Source organism: Scleropages formosus, chromosome 19 (assembly GCF_900964775.1).
Source record: "Scleropages formosus chromosome 19, fSclFor1.1, whole genome shotgun sequence".
Classification (NCBI taxonomy): domain Eukaryota; kingdom Metazoa; phylum Chordata; class Actinopteri; order Osteoglossiformes; family Osteoglossidae; genus Scleropages; species Scleropages formosus.
The window spans coordinates 24,462,340-24,482,971 of NC_041824.1; the positions used below are offsets into that span (position 1 = coordinate 24,462,340).

Here is a 20,632-nt window from a genome sequence, read left to right on the forward strand (position 1 = left end):
CAGGATACGGTTCATGCGCCCATCTACATAGGAGGGGACGTTGTGTGTGTCAACAGCTTCAAATTCCTAGGGATCACCCTCACTGCCAAACTCACATGGACTGAGCACACAGCATCAACCATCAAAAAGGCCCATCAACGCCTCCACTTCCTCAGGCGTCTGAAGAAAGCCAGGATGTCCACTATAGCCCTCACCACTTTCTACAGGTGTGCTGTGGAGTCCGTCCTCACAGGGTGTATTGCATCCTGAGGCGGCAGCTGCTGGATACAGGACAAGAAAGCCCTACAGAGGGTGGTCAAAGCAGCTCAGGAAATCATCGGCACACAGCTACCAGCAGTCCAGGATACCTACACCAAACGCTGCCTCAGAAAGATGATGCGCATCATGAAAGATCATAGTCACCCCGCACAGGCACTTTTCTCTTTTTTGCCGTCTGGAAAGCGGCTCAGGTCTATTCGAACCCGCACTGCTAGGTACAGGAACAGCTTTTACCCCATTGCTGTAAGAGTATACAACATTCACCAACATACCACCTTTTTTAACTAGAGTTGTGCTGCTCCTTCCAAGCACACTGGCACATTACGCTGTCACTTTAAGCATTCTCATGTTCTGAGTTCTCTGGCTAACTACTGTTATTTATTGTTACCATTATTTATTGTTATTAGCATTACTTTTGTTTTGTGCAGTATTATCTATTATTTTTGTTCATAGACTGTGGAGAAGCATTCAAGAAGAATTTCATGATACTTGTACATGGTACTTGTACCTATGACAATAAACTTGAAACTTAAATATTTACAGGGCCACCATTGAGAGGATTCTGACTAACTGTAGTCGCCAAGCAAAATGATCTGGATTGCATGGTGAAGGCGGCCCAGCACATTGTCGGGAAGGAGCTCCCCAACTTGGACAGTACCTATGCTAGCCGCCCGAGGAAGCAGACTGGCAGTATCATCAATGCATTTTGCCTTATGCCTGTGTTAAAGCACTCTGTGTCACTGCGTGACAAGAGACTATAAAAATAAATTGATTTAAATTAAATTGAACTGAATCAAGGACACCACGTACCCCGGTCAGTCCCGGTTAGAACCGCTGCTGTCTGACAAACAGTTCAGGACAATAAAATCCCGACACCAACAGACTGAGGAACAGCTTCTTTCGCAGAGCTGTGGCCTCCATCACATGCTCCCTGCTCGACCAAAGAAAACCGAACACAAAAGCCAGTTACGGCTTCCATTACTCCCCCACATCCACCACCCCTCTAAAGGCTGCTAAGGACTGAGGACTCCCAAGTTTCAGTCCAATTCTTATTTATTTATTTCAAGTGTTCTTTCTGCTGTTGTTATTCCAAGGGCTGCCACATAAAATTTCATTGTATTGCATACAATGACAATAAAGTATAATGCCCAGAAGAGGGGGGCAGCCACTGGTACTTGGACCTCAGAGGTTTTTTCCCCTCCAGTTCTCTGTGGTTCGGAGACGTTTTTGTTTCCTCTCCTCCCTGGCCAGATGGCTCAGTCTACTGTTAGCCACATTTGTCTTAGTGTTTTAGAAATTCATCATTTCAATAGAAATTCAATGTTGTACAGCGCTCTGTCACTCTGGTGAGAAGGGCACCCTGGAAAAAATAAAGAGAACCGAAGTAAATCAGGGGAGAGCAGGCACAGCGAAAAGGACGGCAGAGATACAAAGGAGATTATGGCAATGACAAAAACACAATGGTGGTAGTGAGGAGCCAAGCCATGCTGAGACCTGAAGGTTTATTTTACCGTAAGTACTTTAGTGCTTAGTTTCACATTCAACTCATCTCTGCAGTTGAATTTTTTAATGAAACAATTCAGATTTCTGTTAGAAGCTACAACTGCATAACCTCTTCTCAGACTCTCCACTCCATATGCTTCCAGTTTAACATTCTCACATATATTGGAATAACTAACTATACATTTAAAATTGTATGTAGTTGAAAGCAAATTACCGGCTAGATTTAAGAATGTAAAACAGAACAAGGACTTGTATATTAAAATGTTTAATTCCCAACAGTTGTGTATAATCAAAAGTACAAATGATATCTTCCATCAGTTATTTAATATTTTACATGTTGGTGTGAAGAGTACACTCATTCCTCATATAACAGTTCATCCATTCTGTGAAATCACTATCAGACAAACTCCTGTTGTATAAGGGGGGGGGGGGTCATGCTACTTCTATAAGAGAATGGTTCCTGGTCAAAAAATGCATCACCTAAAATTAAAAATATCAAAATAAAAGACAGTTCTATGCATGAAAATGATAAAGATTTTATAATATTTGTAACACACATTATTTTTAACATTTAAAATTATATTTTCCTTCCTTGTGGCTCGTAACCCCTGAACATCTGTGACAACTTCTCTGTCCTGGGTGAGTAACACACATCATTTAAGGCATACAGAACACTCCTACCTCCTACCCATTTTTGGTGTCAGAATGTGTAATGTTTTTTATCTGTTTATACATTTTATGCAAGAGCAGGGCTTTAAAATTTCTATGCGTGTATATAAATCCTTGTTTACGGAAACCAAACGTTTGTTTGGTTTGTGGGGAGTACACTAGTTAGTACATGAACTTTCATGGCAGAAGAGTTTGACGTTGCATGTTTAGTTTTAGCTAGTTGGGGTTTTGTCAAAGGTACACAGTACCACATGTACCAGTATTACAGTGAGCAGCACACCTGTGTTTCGAGCTCTGCTGAGTGAATGAGGCTCCTACATTTTACCTCCCTGACTGTACTCTCTTGATGCCTTATGCTATAATCTAGTCTGCATTATGACAAACACTAATTTTTACATTTATGTTAAAAAGTCCAAATATAAATATGTATCAGTTCTGGGTCTCAGGAACACATAAAATGTTTAGAATTGAAAGCAACGGTAATTATGTCTTTGGATTATGAGAATTCATAAACTTAATAAGGGTTTTTCCAGAATACTATAACTTCATAAGGCAGGCTAAGGATATATTTTCAAAAGCCACTGTAGTGGTTTTTATTCTATGGGATCCCGTTAAATGAGGACTGAGTGTGTAAGAAAGCAGTTCTCACTGGCAGCTCTTTTTTGTAAATTGCTGGTACCAGTGGAAAATGACAATAGTAAATGAATATATTTAGCCCATTACAATCACACGTAGGAAAAAAAAAAAGTTTTAAGAGAAAATAAAAACAGTAGTGAACTCTAAGGAGACAGGACAGATAAACCTCACACACTGACAGGTTGGAAGCCAAGCCAGACAAGTGAGTTTCCGTAGGTGGTCTGCACCCAGTCACTCTTCCTCTTTCTCCAGATTTTGCACTTTATGAACCTGAATTTACACAAAAAAAAGTGTTTAATGCATGCCTGTAGACAAGTGATAATTAAACAGGCAGCAGCAAGTGTGGAAGCCAAGAAAAATATACCTTGGGATTTCCATATTTCTTTGTGTCTCTGTGACCTTCTGATCTTCCTCTGCAGGGATGGAGATGAAGATCTGACATATTAAGGACTACCACATGGCTTTTGTGCGATACAATCAAAGACTGAATTGATTATATCAATCTGTATTAGTCAACTTTTCAGCTCAACACACAATCCCCTTATGAATATTGCAAACCAAACTACCTCTACTTTTGTGAACTCAGAGCGGCGAGGGAGCCCCTGCTGACTGCTGTGTGCTTACCCTGCCATCGCGGTTGTGTTGGGGCCTCGGCCCCGACTGCCACCCGACTCCCTCCCACGCTTTGGCCCCACTATCACCTGGCACGTAGAACCAGCCGCGTTTTGGGGCGAGGCCGCGTTCGGCTGGGAGTGGAGTTTCCGAGGGCCTGCACTCAAGCCTGTCCTCACGCGCGCCACCGGTGCACCCTTGAACTGGTCCAGGACATCCTCTCCTGGGTCCACTGCAGTCACATGGGTACATAGTGGACATATTCAGCCACATATACTGGGACGGTTATACACAGAGATCTAGGTGTTATGTGTCTCACCCTGATGTCTCATTCTTCTTTGTGGCTCTGGAGAAACCCTTTCACTGTTACCTTCCACAGTAGACAAGCACTGCTGCTTTGAGTGTTCATCATCAAAGTAAGCGGTATGGGGCCGGAGGTTACACTTGTCCTAAAAATTAAACAAAAAAAACAAAAAAGAATTTAGAACTATTGTAAATTTTCCATTCATACACAGCTCAAGCTTACACACAGAGCAGAGAGGTTGTATAAAAACATTCTGGGAGAGCAAGTATTGTACCATAAACAGCTCCAGTAGCACCATTAGATACCTGATGGTGAAATATGACGCTTTCCTCTAGGGCAACTCCACAGAACTCGCAGGGGATAATCACACTGCCCCCTGGTGGACTGGAGGATAGGCAGGACTGTGGGGACACCTGATGATGGTAGAAATTAGGGCTCGGGGTTCGAGGTGGGCTGTACACAGCCTGCCTGGGCCTCTGGGGAATCACGTCCTTGGAGGGCGGAGAGGGGGCTCGTTTGCTGAAGGACGCAATGGCAGAGGCAGGGCTGCAGCCAGTCTGTAAGGCAGCACAGGGACAGACGTGTACATTCGCATGTTCGCATGCATGCTGGGTAATATTTTATTATAAAGTATGACATAAAGTTCAATTAAAAAAAACCGGTAAAAGGTGGGTGCGAAGCAGGTAAGGTCTTGCTAAATGTAGCCTCCTTACCCTCAACAAAGTAAACATGGTGTTTAAGATATAAGTATAACATGAATTTACAAACTACAACAGTAGTCGCACTTATGTCTGCCATCAACTAGTTAATTGTCAGTCAGCTGAGTTTCTAAACATTTATAGTTTATCTAAGTGTTTTCATCTGAAATATTGTAACTTAGCTGCAGCATAATAAAAAGAATCAACGAGTGCTAGCAATACAAAATGGCCTTTTTTGCAAAAATAAAAAAATACTTATTTTGTACCCTGAACTGGACACAGGTTCTCACCTGGTGTAGAATGAGATCATCCATGGGAAAGAGCTCCTCACAAAACTCACACGGCAACATGGTGTCTACAGAGGAGAGTTTTGAGAATACAATGGTCAGCGACTCCTAAATTCTCGTGATCAGGTTATTTCATTTTTTGATTGAAACAATCGAGGGAGAACACACGAAGTAGCAAGAGGGCACATCGTACCTGTCTGGGTACCGGTAGGAGGTGCATCGCTGCCTGAGGTGGAACTGCGGTAGTTGTTATTTGGGTTTGAGAGCTGAGACAACAGCGAAGGCAGAAGACTGGCGTGCGGGATTCTCTCAAGGTCAGAGTCCCATCCAGAAGGCCACAGCTCTCCTAAGTTGCCCAGGGGGTCGTGCACAGTGGAGTGTTGGTGGTCGCTTGGGTCCCCATCGTTCTGCAGACTGAGAGCCAGCAGATAGTCCAAGCTAGAAGGATCCTCGGTAGAAGGCTGGCCTCTCACGCTGTTGTTGTTGTGGTACAGCTCTGCGTCTTGATCCACTGCTGACGACGTAATCCGTAAGCACAATAACGTTAGCAACAGAACAAGTGTCTGTGTGTCGCTGACAGAGGGTACAGCATAAAGAAAAAAGTGTGTGCACTTGTGAGGAACACAGCCTTACGTGACTTACAGTGTCTGCCACTTGTGTTCCTGGGGGCAGTGTTCCTGACGTCTGTGTTCCTGGGGGCACTTCTCCTGCCCCCTTGACCAAAAGCCCGGGTGCTGTTGTGCACCCTGCCCTCCAGCGGACTGGTCAAGGCCCTGGAATCCAAAGAGCTGCCGCCCTGAGCCACCTGCTGGGGTCTTAGCAGATTCCTGATCGAATAGGCTTCAAACCATGCCACCGGATCCACTTGCCCTCTAGCGCTGCCCATGGGCCTGGCATTATTCTTCTCTTGGGGTGGGGGCGAGACTCCACAAAGAGCTGGGTGGACCTCCCTCTCCCTCAGCATAACATTGCATTTGCAGATAGGGCAGGGCTCTGTGCGTGTTCCACAGTACTCCTCATGGTCCTTGGCCTGGCTGAAGACCAGCTCCAGCTCACAGTACTGGCAGGGCACCAAGCGCTGGCTGCACTCCGACTGCTGCAGACCCATAGAGGACACTTGATTTTGTTAGAACATAATAAATGTGATGCTCGTATGTAATAAATACCGTATATACACTACACGCTACCATCACATTACTTGGCTGTCTTTCATCTGAAGGAACTTGGAGTTTATCCATTTATACAGACCCTCCGCATGGTCTTGAAGGGAAACAAAACTGAACTACCTGCTGCCTCCATCCACACATACTTACAAAGATTAAATTATAGACACACAGATACAGAGCTCTGCAAAAGTATTCAAAGCACGGACTATTGAGTTTCGGTCTTTTTAAATAACATATCACAGAAAATTACCATGTGTAATGTGGTAAAACAAGAACTGGGTTCGAATAATTTTGCAAGGCACTGTACATGTGCCAATGTTCATGTAGCAGTGTATACAGTCGAATGTGCAGCATCATTACCTGGTGAGTCTCCATCAGGTTTTTCTCAATCTTTAAGCCACATTTGCACAGAACCTGAAAGCAGAATATTGAGAATAAAAAATAAATCTTTCCAGAATTCCACCAAGAATACAGGCTTTTCTCACTTAAGCAAAGATATCTTTCAGAACATCTAATCATAAGGCAATTTCTTGTCAGATAAACTCGTAATAACCACTCATCTAAATCGGAAAAATTAATGCATTCCTGGGTCACAAAAGTTTCACCAGTGTTTTCACCAAACATAAAAAATTTCTGCCACACCTTTTAAACACTGAAAAAATGTGAAACAAATTCAGAAGATCACAGCTATTTGAACACCTGTAAACACAGGCTTAAAAACATTTGTGTGCTGTGCTCCTTTTTCTATTAGGCTCCAGACCACCACGACCCCTGTTCTTCTATGGTTGTAATTTTTTTAAATGCTGATATTTATTTTAAATTTAGGGGGGCGCGGTGGCACAGTGGGTTGGACCGGGTCCTGCTCTCCGGTGGGTCTGCGGTTCAAGTCCCACTTGGGGTGCCTTGCGATGGACTGGCGTCCCGTCCTGGGTGTGTCCCCTCCAGCCTTGCACCCTGAGTTGCCGGGTTAGGCTCCGGTTCCCCGTGACCCCATATGGGACAAGCGGTTCAGAAAGTGTGTGTGTGTGTGTGTGTGTGTGTGTATTTTAAATTTATCTGTTGTACTCGACACACATGGGAAGGCACACCGCAGTGGTCTGCCCGCAGTATTGCCTCCTACTCTATTATACCTACTGATTTTACCAGCAAAGCCCCACCCCCATGCCCTCTGACCTCTGCGTGCTCCTGCTCCTTGTGCTGTTGCAGAGATCCGCGGGGCACAGGTTCCTCGCACAGCTCACACAGCGCAATGTTGCGACGGCAGTGTATCTCATGCGTGGTAAAGTTGGCATCTGGAATGTCTCGCTTGCTGTGAAGGGAAGAGAGGAATCTCACACACAATTTTATACCAGTAAAGGACTGCCCCAGTCCAGAGGCCCACAGAAAATAAAACTGGCAGAAGTAGAGCTGCTTCTAGTGCGGTGGATGGCGCAACAATTCCAGGGGACCACACAGACATCACATGTTGTCTCCTCCTGGTCCCTTTTTAGGCATACCACCCCCCTCCCTGAAATTAATTTTTCAAAGATGGGATGTCTGTTAAATTTATTTCATTTAAAAAAAGGGGGAGGGGGTAAAATTGTTTTCAGAATTTGTAGCTATCCTTGAACGCAAACACGTAGGATTAATTTCTCCAATCAGAACGATAGTTTAAGTGCCATTCATGCTGAAAGCCTGTCATTTAACGTCCACGCGTAACAAACTGGTCAAACTAGTTGCTAGATACTAGTAGATGATTGATCCCGCAATCCCCTCTTACCAGTTGCCACAGAACTGGGTGCTTTCCTCCGCCATGGTCTAAACACACAAAATAGAAAGAGAGATTTCTCAGTTAGTGCAAAGTGACGGTCAGAAGTACAACAATGGGGCAAGTGGAGAACGTGGACGTGAGCCATCAGATGACCGGCCATCAGCCCCCGTTCCATGCGCAGTGCTCGGCATAGCCTCATCTTCCCGCACCGATGGGCTGACCGGCCTCCGCTCAAAAGTCATCGCAGGCCTCGGTGACGAGTCTCTCTTACAGGAGCACTTCAGGGTAAGGGACCTCCACCAGGGTAGCGCACAGTGACAATGACAGTGACAGCTCCCTCAGGGACCGGGGCAGCAGCTGGAGCAGCAGCTGGAGCACCATTCCAGGTGAAAATACCTCATCGTCGTAAAGTTGACAAACTTGTAACGCAACCCAGGCAGCTGTATAAATAATTTACCGATCAACTTGCGCGAGCTACACGAGATCACGGGTTCGGTTCCGTTCCTTTCGGGGGGTTCAGTTACAGCTCAGCGGCGGGTTTACACTCGACTCCTGCCCTCCGCCGGGGCTGTGGCCCGTGTCAGCACAGTAGAACACAGTAAGAGCACAGTAACAGAGCGAGGAAGAGCACACACAGCCGCCGGGTCGATCGCCGGTCCGACTCTGCTGCAGCCGAACTGTATCCCGGACCCGGTACCAGGCTCACACACAAGAGAGCGCCTGGCCTGGGTATCAGTTCGCTACATATTTCAACAGCCGTTTGCGTTTCGGTTTCACTTCTGATTTTCTATCAACAGCGGAAACGGGCTGCGATTCTCCGCACTAGTCTAAATACAGAAACTTAGAGAGCGACCACGAGGCGGACGTTCAGACAGACACGACAGAGAGCCGATTCATTGTTGCGACGTTTCCTACTTTGTCGTCAGCAGCTGCGGGTGTTCGGCTGCTCTGGGTTGGAATGTCCGCCGTAACCTGGACGCGAGAGCTATTTTTCCCTCTCCATCATGGCCCTCTCCCGGTTCCTGCTTGACATTCGATTCTTTTAGACGGATGACGTAAAAACGCAAAACAACACTTGTCCCTACTTGGCCCCTCCCACAGCGCGACGCGGATTGGACGGAGACGATTGGGTGAAACCGCAGTCGCCCTAATAACTCAATTGGATTGGGCGGAAAAAGACGAAGAAGCGGCGAAGGTCCCGCCCACCCGTCCACCCGTCCGTGAGGCGGCACCGCAGCATGGACAGTATCGAGGGGTGGAGGAGTGCGGGGAAAAGGCAACATGTCCATCGTTAACCGCTGGAGCGCTGAGCCTCATAATTCTGCAGTCCCTTTAGAAAGGCCTTGTGTAGTTAAAGATACATTTTATGGTTTAAACTACTCAATGTGCTTACCGTGTTGTTGAGAACGAATCATAAAGATTGTATTACTAATTTACTGCTCAAGTCAGCATCCGATCATTTTCCTCCTCCTGGCATTTGTGTCCAGGGGCCTCCAGGTTCGTGCTGTAGATTTCGGAAGATATAACCATTACGAGTTAAAAGCTGTGAAACACTGAATGCTCGGTTTAAAACTGTGCAGCGTAACCCCCGTGGAGCTACAGGAGACTGGGTTCTGGAAAGGTGCTCTTCACTGAGCGCAAACATGTCTTTTAAAAGCAGTCTTGGCAAAGATGCCACAGACAGTACGAGACCCCCCAGTGCCCCCCCACTGCTCGCAATGGTCAGGGGGTCACCCTTCGAACCCCCCCAGAATTCCCCAGTGACAGTAATGTGAGAGCCAATCAAAAAGGAACACAGGACTATACACAGAAATACCAATTATTTACATTAATCCACACCAGCCCAACAATACAGTTACAATCAAGATCATAAAACAATAAAACCAGTACCTGCTACTCAATATGTTTCTAGTAAAAAATATATAAAAGCATTACATCCTTATAAACTCTTCACATGGTCCCATTTTTACATGTACCAGCCCATTATGACCAATAAGCAGTGTAGGCTTTGCATATGGCTGGCTGGCTGGCTGGATGACCTTAGATGTTGTATTTTCTTTTTATGAGCCACCTTACTTCATCCCCTGTAAAACTCAAAAATGAAAATAAATAATGACTGCAGATTGTGATGAGCCCACATAACAATTAAAAGCATAGTTTTCATCTGGTAGAAATGTTGTCTTTAGAATATTGAGATGACTTCAGTATGTTGCTCTTGAAAGCAGTCAAGGAGTAAAGCACCCTGGTATTCTGTGTTAAAAAGACATCCAAGTTACAAATTTCCAAAGATCTAAATATTTGCCAATTTATTTTTAATTGCATTTTCATCAGCATTCCACAGCAGATTCAGGTTTTACGCAAGTTTAAACTATGTAACTTTAAAATAGCACCATATACTGTATATTCAAGTATCATTTTAAGTTAGGTGCTGTGAGTCAAAGTAAAACTAATCACATCGTTACACAGTTGGCCACCAGAAGCTAATGGCCTGAGTGTCACACCCACCTTGAGGGTGGTAGTACAGAGTGGTTTACTGCAGTCAGGTTGTCTCCCCTCCACCGCTCCCATTCCTGCTGTTCCAACAGGGTTATTTTGCCCCGAAAAAAATTTCACGTATTAGATTGCTTGCGCATTATAGCAGATGCTTGGTGCACTTTCCCCATGGTCTTAAAGGCCACTGGCAGGCTTGTACCTGCTGCCCAGCAAGGTTGCTGAACCCCCCCCAGGACCCATTCTACAAAGAAAGAAGTGGAGGCAATGCTGCGGGTTTGTGGAAAACAGCACACATTTCTGAAAGTTAATGGCCGTTTACATACCTTTGACAGAGGGGTGTGGCCAGGGGTTTGGTAATACGACTCTGAAATTTCTTTTCAAACCCCAACATTGTGTGCAATTTGTAAACATAACAAGCAACCTTCCTAGGGGTGAAAGTTTGTGTTGTGCTTCAAGTGTGCAAGAACATCAGTTTCTTCAGGTAAAATGTAATATAGTAAATATGGATCTGCTGATCCATATTTACTCTTGCATTCACAAGGGGGGGGGGGGGGGGAGACAAAGCATAAATACACACAATCTATTCCTTATTAATCCATTCCAGATATCAACAAGATTTCTTTATTCAAACTACTTAAGTGTTGATCTTCTTACAATTTCTCATTGCTGGTAGAGCATTACCTTGATTGTTCATGTTAGTAAAGTCTTTCTTATATAAAACTTGGGATTAATGTTTCTCCAATATTGACGGAACACACTTCTGAAAGAATTTTTAAAATTCACTCAAGCAAAAATATTAACTGATACCCAAAATGTATGTTTAGTTATACAATAAGACCAATTTTAAAATGTGACTGAATAATTCATATGGTGAGCCATCCCTTTGATACAGTTGTCGAATTCTGTCTTCATATCTGACAGTCATGACTGATATTTTTTATTCACAAAGACAAATCAATTATAAAAAGTGTAAAAAAAATATGTATGAACTGGAGTGCAATTCATCTTTAGTCAAAAATCTGATTCTTCTCTTGAATATACAAATTTTTTAATATCTGGTCTTTTTGATGGTGATCTTTTGTGGATGCAGAATTTTAAAATCACTGATACCTAAAAGAAAGCGGGGGGGAAAAAAAAGTACATCAGTAACATCTGCCATAATTCCAGGTTGTTATACTTGAACTTTAGTAAGTAGGTTTTACTTATTACACCTTCAACACCAGCTTGGTCCTTCATGATACACTGAGCTGATGGAGCTCATGGGGTATATGAGGACATGTGTTTGAGCAAGTGGAGCTTTCTTACTGCTGCTCTTACCTTCATTGATAGAGGTACCATCTGAGGAAATGTGCCAGTAGCTGCGGTCTGACTGTCTGGCCCGCACCCCATTCACCACACTTAGGAAGGATCCCCACAAACTGGGCTCCGTTTCAAATCTGCAACCAGAGATGAAGTGTTGTGAATGATTTACATAGAGTCACCTTGCTTCCTGCATGAATTTCCTAACAAACTAATAGAACAGAACTGAAATGAGGTCCAAGGGACCCTATAAGTCCTTATTATTGAACTGTGTGTTGGTAATATACCATTGAGTGACGGCAATACAGCTGAGCACTAACAAAAATACATTTGTTCACCTGGCCAAAGACCATGTGTTCATCTCTTATGTTTCATAAGAAAGATTTTCTTCATTCATGTCTTTCAAAAAACATGTATGCAGCTGTTCTTTACACACACAACCACATGACTGAAACAGACTTTCAGACTTTGTCACTTACACAAATTTCCTTTTCATCTGCTGCAGGAGTTCCAAAGCCTCAAGTATAGAAGAGCCCTTCGGAACATCCAAGAAGTACTGTGAAGAGTGGCCTTCTGGGTTAACCACTTCCACCTCCACCTGCAGGGAAACCTTTCCATCACTGACTTCCACAGTGGGTTCCTTGGGCTCCAGAATCACACTGTCTATGAGAAAGACACCAAGCAGGTGTAAATGTACTATAAGAACACAGACACTTTGTTTATTGGTGCATACTTTCTTAACATCAAGTGTCAATGCTGGAGGCCCTTACCATCCTCATTGGTACAGTGGTGGGCTTTCAGCTGCAGGTAAGACCTTTGATGAAGAGCAGGCAGAACTTGTGAGATTGCCATGGGGTTGTGATAAATGCCATTTCTGGCACTTGTCCTCATGGCCTCCATGGCTTGCGAACACTCTGACACCTCACTGCCCATCGCGAGGAGGGCCTACAGTGGAGCAGGAAATTAGTGAAAATGGCAAAAAGGCACAAATGGGCAAACAAGGGCTCTCAGGAATGACGTATTATAAATAAGTACAATTATAATTTACATAGTTATACCTCAGGAGCTCCACAGCTATAAAATGAAGGCAAGTCAAAAAGTATCCTCAGTGACATTTAAATTAAGTACATTATTGCATATACTTTTTCCACTTACCCTTGTATTATATCATGCAAGTGTTAATAATATAATACCAGTCACACTTTATTCTTCACTCAGTTTCACTACTTATGTCCCTTGACTGGCACTTACTGTTTTGCTCAACAGTAAAAATTCTCATATCTCAGTTTTACAGTTATCACTTCGCACAATACGTAATTTACCAGGAAAAAAACAAAGACATAATATGTAGATACTGGACGCATAACATGCAGAGTGAGGTTTAGGCAACCTATTCCATTGTCCAGTCCCCACATTCTGCTGTGGTTCAGAAAGACTCAAGGTTTCTCTACCTGCACTGCTAGGCCAGTGCTAAACTCATTGCCCATGTGGCCATCAGGTCTCTGTGAGGCCAGTAGTTTGCCTTTGACTGTGGTCAGTGCCTGCTGCAGTTGAGCATCAACGTGTTCCATGTTGGATTCTTTCACACACTGCAGGGCCATTCCTGCCATGGCCAGTGTGTCTATGGAAAGAGGGATATAGAATCATCATTAATCTTACACCACAGCAGCCCTCCTTATTTAGAGTACCCCAAAACTAGGAAGTTATTTTCTGAGACATTACAAAGACAGGGGGCAGATTTATTGTGATGGACAGCTCTGCAGCACTCCTCCCTGCCAGGACCTAGTAGAACAATGACAACCAGCTGATGTCAATGGAAGGAAATCATGTAGGGCTTTATAGCAGCTGGCATGAGGACTCCATGAGGGGACTGCTTGGGGGATCTGGTTTGGTTTTTGTTCATCGTCTCCCTGAAAGGGGCTTGGGTACCATCTTGGGTTCTTTTGCTTCTTTAAAATAAAGCCTGTTTTGATGGACAAACCTGTTGATTGCTGAATCTGATCGTGCTGCACCCACCCCACATCTGGTAACAATATATTCAGCAAAACAGCACCCAGACTAATACTGAAACAAGTAAAACTGTAAAGAGATGTGGCAGTTTTGTCTTAAACTCATTACAGCAAAATAACAGTAATATACCTTTAACACTATATCAGCTTTTTTTCTTACAAATCTACTGTCATGTTTAAATGATCCTAAGGTCCAGAGTTTCTGAAACATTACATTTACATTTATTCATTTAGCAGACACTTTTGTCCAAAGCGATTTACATCTCAGCAAAAGTACAACTTATGCATTACATTAAGAGGAGACATAGCTGCAGACATGAAAGTCTCATGCAAATCTAATTCATTACCTACCGCTTGCTGCACCGAGGTTCATAAAACACAGGATAGACAAATCCCAATACCCTCCCACCATTTTTTTTTTAAAAAAATATTATAAGACATACAAATAAGCAAATACAATGCCAGATTAGTGGCTGAATAAAGGTTGTATCTGGGGATGCTTATGGAATTACGATGCGTGAACAGTTACACCATAAATGACCCTTCTTGAAAGTAGACAGAGTTTCCGCAGTTCTGAGTGACAGGGGAAGGTCATTCCACCACAACAGACCCAGAACAGAGAACCTCCAAGCTTTGCCTTTCATGTGCGGGACCACCAAGCGAGCAGAAGTAGACGAGCGAAGGGGCCTGGCTGGGGTGTACCGGTTGATCAAGTCCGGCGGGAGCAGTTCTATTGATGTATTTGTACACAGTTACCGGGGTTTTGAATTTGATTCGGGCAGCTATAGGAAGCCAGTGCAGAGAGATGAGTAGAAGAGATACATGGGAGCGCTTTGGCAAATCAAACAACTCGTGCAGCAGCATTCTGTAGAAGCTGCAGAGGTTTGATGGCATTAGCAGGAAGGCCACACAGGAGAGAGTTGCAGTAGTCCAGACGGAAAGTCACCATGGCCTGGACAAGTAGTTGGGCGGAGTCAGTAGCGAGGTAGGGATGGATCCTGCGAATAACAGACTCGCATCAATCGTTACTCCCAGACTCTTAGCGAAGGAGCTAGGCGAAATGAGTGAGTTGTCCGGTTTGATCGACAGGTCGTGACAGGAGGACAGGCCAGCTGGGAGGTAAAGAATCTCTATTTTGGAGAGGTTGAGTTGGAGGTGGTGATCATACATCCATAAGAGATGTCCGAGAGGCAGGACACTAGTCGTCCAGTACACGCACAATCTTTTTGTTCATGGAATCACTCATTTAAACAGGGCTTAATTTTTTTTAAACTCTTGTACTGATCAATTCCAGACATCCCTCCCATGAAAACTTGTGGACCAGGGTGCAGGTGTCCCTTGAAAAAATATAATTAATTTACTGAGAGGGGGTTTAAAGAAATTTCAGCTCTAAGTCAATCAAATTGCTAATCAATTTTTTTGCACCAGGGCTTTGAAAGGAGGGAAAATTTGTGGGAGGTTATGGATTGTTTGCAGAAGGGAGGAGCAAGTGTTTTGATAAAGGGTACTACAGCAGGAGGTGGGGATGTGATTCAAACATCATCCTTTGGGGCACAAGTGAATATTTATTCAAACACTAAGCTAAACTATCAGCATGTTTTCTTCCAAGCATCACATGCACTGAGCAAAATACCCTAACTGAAATAAGCAGAGTTGGGCTGCAATAATAAAGCAACCCTATTGTACACAAAGGGAAATAAAAGCATCCCATTGAATACAGTCACCCAACACCAGGGTCAAACCCATGACTCAGAGTCTTGTGCTCTAAGATACTACCAAAAATACTGGATAAACAATGCAGTTAGGCACTTTCTCCAGCTCTACGTAGTCATGTCCTAAAAGGGAAAAACCTGAATTCTTACTATACTGATTTCCAAAAATAACATATTAAGGTACAAATAATGTATGGATATTACCCATTTATGATCACAGCTGCTATTCCTCCATTGAGAATAAGTCAGCTAAGGTGGATCATTCAGGTAATATAGAAGTTTAACATGCATGTTCTTCTGCTCACAGGCTTGCGACCTTCTGAAAGGTTCATATCTCTATGCTGCTTCGGGACTCTCTCAGAATTAAAAGATTTGGCCAGGTCATTGTGTCAGTTCTAGCAGTATTTGAATGGAGCCTAAGAGACCAAAAAGAAAAAAAAAAAAATTACACCAGCAGAAGCACCCTTTAGACTCACCTACAGATTCCTCCATGTTCCCATGTTTTAGGTCTCCTTGATCAATGGCATGGATCAGCTTGTTCCTCACATGCAGACTGACCCGCACGCCGCTCACACACTGTGCTAGAATCCCAAGGGAGTACTGATAGTAGTTGGTCAACGGTCGCTTTGTGGCTGCAAACACAGAATATTGAAGTCCCAGAAGGAGAACATTTAAGTGAATTGATAAACATATCCAGTTCCATGTGCTTTATGTGTTCCCACACTTTGTTACTGTCAATTACTTTTAACTCATCGATTAGGATCACCATGTAAAAACATTGAGGGATCAAACAGGTGCAGAGAACAGAAGCAGAGAGGAAGACCAAGATCTCTAGGACAATCACCAGCTATGTGCTCTTTCTCCTGCTCCATTTGTTTCTTAAGGTGGTGGATCAGATGGTCCTCATTGAAAGTGACAGTGCTGATGTCGTAGCAGGACGCCTTCAGGGCCAGGATATAGAGGGCCACAAGGCCAGTTACAGGCCGCCCTTTGGAAAGAGAGCTGTAAAGAGGAGCCATTGTCAGTGGACCATTATAGAGAACAGGAAGATTAAGACTCACTTAATGAAAATTACACAAATGAGTCTTAATTTTGTGTTTAATCAAAGGAGTAGCAAGAGAATATCTTAAACAGAATCCCTGCACCTCTCCGTCAAGGGACCATGCCAATGGGCACAAGTGCACAGGATGGGTTGAGAAACAGTCCATTAATGAAGCTCAACTCTGATAAAACTAATTAATGTGACAGAAAGGTCATATGAAGAGGATTTCCCATACATGCTCTATCCACAAGCATTTAATGTGGATCTGTGATCCTCTCAGGTTCTGGCAAAATTTGCTGCACACACATTCTGAACTCATCAACCTTTGACAAAATGCACTCTCAAAAGCCACAAAAGTATTGTTGCAATATAAAGATTACGAATACATAATCATTTTGAGAACAATAAATAAAGCAGTCCGTTTCCAACCACGTGTGATGCAAATGCAGGAGTATTTCACAAACTGGACTTACTTCTGAAGGTCATTGTGCAGCTGTGTTTTAAGGCGACCCAAATAATCATTCTCAATGCCTTGGTTATGGTAGGGGGCCATGCGGAGAGCCAGGTGGATGCTGGGATTGGGGAGTTTGTTGGGGTCTTCCTGGGAGTGTAGAAGAAGCTTCTTTGTGAAGGAGAGGGTAAGTGCCCCATGCTCAGGTGTAGAAGGATCTACACACAGACAGAGAATAGGATTAGATCATGGTACACGAGAGAGACAAGAGGCAAACTAAGAAATTTATACAGGCCGGGACACATCATGAATGAGAGTCGGAAAGATTGGGCTGTACCAGATTTGAGGAGCGTAAAATAAAATGAATGACTGACCAACGAGAGAGGGTTTGAATGATTTCAGTGCAAAGAGTAAAGTCTAAAAGTTTTAGAGTACAACTTAAAAGAAGAGGGGAAAAAAAGAGGAATTAAACATCAAATTTGTCCTGCAAGATGCAGTGCAGTGTTCCATTCTAGAAAGTCCCTGTTTGGGCAAAGTGTTCCTGCAACTACGAGTTACTCTCTCGACTGTGTGTGCACATTCAGGAGGAGAGATCGGCAAGTTGAGCAAACAAAAGCACTGTGTCAGGAGAAGGATGAGCAAAGGGCAGCGACGACGGTGCTCATCGAGTCCAGCGCGTCTTACAGGAGCACACGCCTCGAATTTAGCAGGCAGAAAACCTGCCACACATTATCTTTGGGTAGGATGTACTGTACTATAAATGTTTTTTCAAGTGCAAGTAAGGGCCTGTTGACTGAAACCATTTTAACCCATAAGTCCAATAGTGCAGAATAAAGCTAAAGCTGTTTGTGTTTAGTGCTCAAAACAGAGCCTTGTGTACAGCAGTTAAACTCAAAGTTAGACCCTCATTTAGACCCAGTTACAGCCTTACAAATGTTATACTGTATACCTACAAACTCTGAGAAACCCCAAATGCATAAACCATCTTCAGCACTCTGTCACATAAGTAAAAATCATGGGAAATGTTCTCTCCTAAACTTTACATTACATAACATCTTTAAGAAAGGGAAGTGTTTCGTTTCGACTCCGTACATTACCACACCCAGAGCTGTAGTTTTGAGTGAAAAATACACAAAGTATAGTGTATTGTGGTGGAATGACCTCCCCCTCTCACTCTGAATTGCAGAAACTCTTGTCTACATTCAAGAAGGGTCTGAAAACTCACATTATCCGAACTCACTTTGCCCATGATCTCTCCAGCTCATGTATGGTGTAAATGTTCATGCATCGTAATTTCATGAGTATCCCCGATATAACCTATTCAGCCACTATTCCGGCATTGTACTTGCTTATTTGTGTATCTTAGAATATTTAAAGAAAAAAAAAATTGGTGGGGGTATCAGGATTTGTCTGACTATGCTGTGTTTTATGCACCTACTTGAATGATGAACCTCGGTGCAGCAAGTGGTAGGCGACAAACTAGGTTTACTTGAGTCACATGTCTGCAGCTATGTTTCTTTCTCTTATTGTAATGCATAAATTGCACTTTTGCTGTAATGTACATTGCTTTGGACAAAAGCATCTTGCTAAATGAATACATGCAACTGTAAATGCCCAGATAAACCTTTACACAGCCGCTACTCCGGTACTGTATGTTTGCGTAACTTATTATTACAAAAAAATTTTGTAGAAAGGTGATCAGGATTCATTTATCCTGAATTTTATCCACCTACTGGTGTGATGAACATCTCCGGTGCATAAAAGTGTAAAGAGACAAACTTTACTAAAAAATCACATGCCTGCAACTCTATGTCTCTCTTTCTCCTAATGGACAAACTGTATTTTCTCTGAGATGTACGTCGCTTTGGAGAGAAGTGTCTGCTAAATGAATAAATGTAAATGTAAAATTGGTCATGCTTTCACAATGAGAGAAGGACTGAAAACACGACGGAGAGAAACTGAAGTACATTCCATGATGATTCCTAAGTAATGTGGACTCAAAGCCGAGGAAGGAGATAAACAGAAAGAGTTGAGAAAGTAGACGGGAATTACCACACGGTTTGCTGGAGACCAGGGACAGAACTCCAGACAAGAGCAGGAAGATCATCAACTTCTTGATCAAGCAGGCCATGATGTCGAAAGAACCTGCTGGAGAAGAGAGTCTAGAACTCGGCACTCGAGCACATCCAACCGCACTTCGCACACAAAAAAAAAAAAAAGTCTACATCCTCATTATTTGCTTCACCCGCTGCTGCAGTTTTTCTCGACATGATTGATATAGCGGCATAATAAATGAGCCGAGCGTTACCTGCTCCTCCTGCAGCGCAGCACCGACTGTCCGACTGCTTCGCGCACTTCTCCTTACCTAAACACACACAGTTTATACAGTCCTTTACAGTGTCACACAGTTTAACAGTCCTTATACTATCACGACACTTCGCCTTTTCTCTGCCAGCGAGCGCTTTAAAACTTACCGTGTCGGTCCGCTGCGCTATTCACTCCGTCTTTGCCGAGTCACGTGACACGTGACACGTAACACGTGACTCGGCAAAGATGGGGTAAACGTGGGGGTGGTCGCGCTTCTGTTTACCCTGCTGGCCTGTAGTCCGTTGTGTCGGTGGGTTAATAACACACAGCTTTCAGCAGAAGAAGATTTGAAACAAATGCATGATCAAGTATCGCTGACACTCCTTCTGTCTGTACACTATGAGTGTAGGGTATAGTTACAGAAGTTTTTTTTTTACTTTTTACTGTGTTTTCATGGGTTTTCCCAGATGCTCTGGTTTCCTCCCACAGTCCAAAGACACACATTTCAGCTGAAAATTGCTTGTAACGGCTGTAAGCAGACAATGGACTGGCACCTCATCCAGGGAGTAGGCTACCGGCAGTGCACCCTGTTTCCAGAATAGGCCCTGGACCCCCACAACCCCCCTAGCCACCACAATCCAGCACTGGAAGCAGCTGGAGAAAACAGGAAAAGAAAAAAAAAGAAAAATGCTGGAAGGTTCTTGTGGGTCAGAGCGAGTCGGTGTAAGCCACTCTGGGAACTCTCAGCCCCCCCCCCACTGCCAGAGACATTCAGCTCCCATTCCCACACAAAACAGCAATCTTTTCTACATTAAACAGTTAACGTTTACCTCATGTGAAGAATTTGTTGAGTAACAATTTTCAACAAGTCATTTTCAGATTTAAAAACCTGGGAGACCACTGCTGTAGGTGACTGAGAAAGTACTCAGAATTGCTTTACTGTACATTTTGGGCTGTATAAATGAGTGAAGTGTGAAGTTGTATACTGTATGAGTTTTTTTTTTTAATATACAGTGTCTGTTAAGCAAGTCTATACTTCATAATTAATTATTTACCATAATGTATACATTTTATCTTGTTTCATTTAAAATAAACCACTGGAACATAAAAGAAATGTGACCCAAACCCATATATTGCATAACATCCTCTCTGGAATGATTCTTTTTTTTTTTGCAACAGCAGCAACCCTGGGTCACAGTGACATACAGAATATGATAACAGTGCAGAGTAACACTGGAACTGTAACTGCAAGCATAAATCAAGGAGAGCAAATAACCATGTTTCTCAGAAGTGATCAACTGGCATTTTCCAAGTCATTGTCCTAAAAAAGTATGAACCCACAAGTTCTTATTCAGATCAAATGTCATCAGACAGAAGGAAATCTATCATCCTCCTTAAATAAAGAGAAATATGAGTATCAATGACAACTAAAAAAT

At 43.4% G+C, this 20,632-nt stretch overlaps 2 protein-coding genes across 7 annotated transcripts; both read right to left on the minus strand.

The window, feature by feature from the left end:
- Positions 1-1,332: 1,332 nt before the first annotated feature.
- Positions 1,333-8,929, minus strand: trafd1 (TRAF-type zinc finger domain containing 1). 2 transcript variants are annotated; one of them, XM_029246120.1, is made up of 12 exons: positions 8,799-8,929; positions 7,893-7,930; positions 7,307-7,442; positions 6,494-6,547; positions 5,610-6,063; positions 5,161-5,478; positions 4,971-5,035; positions 4,288-4,539; positions 3,998-4,127; positions 3,691-3,910; positions 3,431-3,479; positions 1,333-3,336 (listed from the first exon to the last, which is right to left on the minus strand). In XM_029246120.1, exons 2-12 carry the CDS (start codon positions 7,925-7,927, stop codon positions 3,298-3,300), a joined length of 1,752 nt encoding a protein of 583 aa, XP_029101953.1. In that variant the 5' UTR covers positions 7,928-7,930; positions 8,799-8,929; the 3' UTR covers positions 1,333-3,297. The 2 variants fall into 2 exon arrangements, with proteins under 2 accessions (XP_029101953.1, XP_018604486.2); XM_018748970.2 differs by having other exon boundaries at positions 5,161-5,481.
- Positions 8,930-10,346: 1,417 nt separating this feature from the next.
- On the minus strand, positions 10,347-19,417 carry tcn2 (transcobalamin II). 5 transcript variants are annotated; one of them, XM_018748962.1, is made up of 11 exons: positions 19,364-19,388; positions 19,198-19,254; positions 18,942-19,034; positions 16,912-17,107; positions 16,241-16,398; positions 15,873-16,028; positions 13,127-13,296; positions 12,446-12,620; positions 12,155-12,338; positions 11,694-11,812; positions 10,347-11,486 (listed from the first exon to the last, which is right to left on the minus strand). In XM_018748962.1, the coding sequence occupies exons 3-11, from the start codon at positions 19,018-19,020 to the stop codon at positions 11,425-11,427; spliced, it is 1,299 nt and encodes a 432-aa protein (XP_018604478.1). In that variant the 5' UTR covers positions 19,021-19,034; positions 19,198-19,254; positions 19,364-19,388; the 3' UTR covers positions 10,347-11,424. The 5 variants fall into 5 exon arrangements, with proteins under 5 accessions (XP_018604478.1, XP_018604477.1, XP_018604476.1 ...); XM_018748961.1 differs by having other exon boundaries at positions 18,942-19,037; XM_018748960.1 differs by having other exon boundaries at positions 19,135-19,254; positions 19,364-19,383.
- Between the last annotated feature and the right edge of the window lie 1,215 nt (positions 19,418-20,632).

Coding starts and splice junctions, on each gene's coding strand:
- trafd1 (XM_018748970.2), bottom strand. CDS start 7,927: ATGGCGGAGGAAAGCACCCAGTTCTGTGGCAACTG. Junction 3,911..3,997: donor AAGAAGAATGAGACATCAGG/GTGAGACACATA, acceptor ATGTGACTGCAG/TGGACCCAGGAGAGGATGTC. Junction 3,337..3,430: donor AGAAATATGGAAATCCCAAG/GTATATTTTTCT, acceptor GTGTAAATTCAG/GTTCATAAAGTGCAAAATCT.
- tcn2 (XM_018748960.1), bottom strand. CDS start 19,159: ATGTCGAGAAAAACTGCAGCAGCGG. Junction 12,339..12,445: donor CCACTGTACCAATGAGGATG/GTAAGGGCCTCC, acceptor TCTTTCTCATAG/ACAGTGTGATTCTGGAGCCC. Junction 11,487..11,693: donor TGGTACCTCTATCAATGAAG/GTAAGAGCAGCA, acceptor GCTTTCTTTTAG/GTATCAGTGATTTTAAAATT.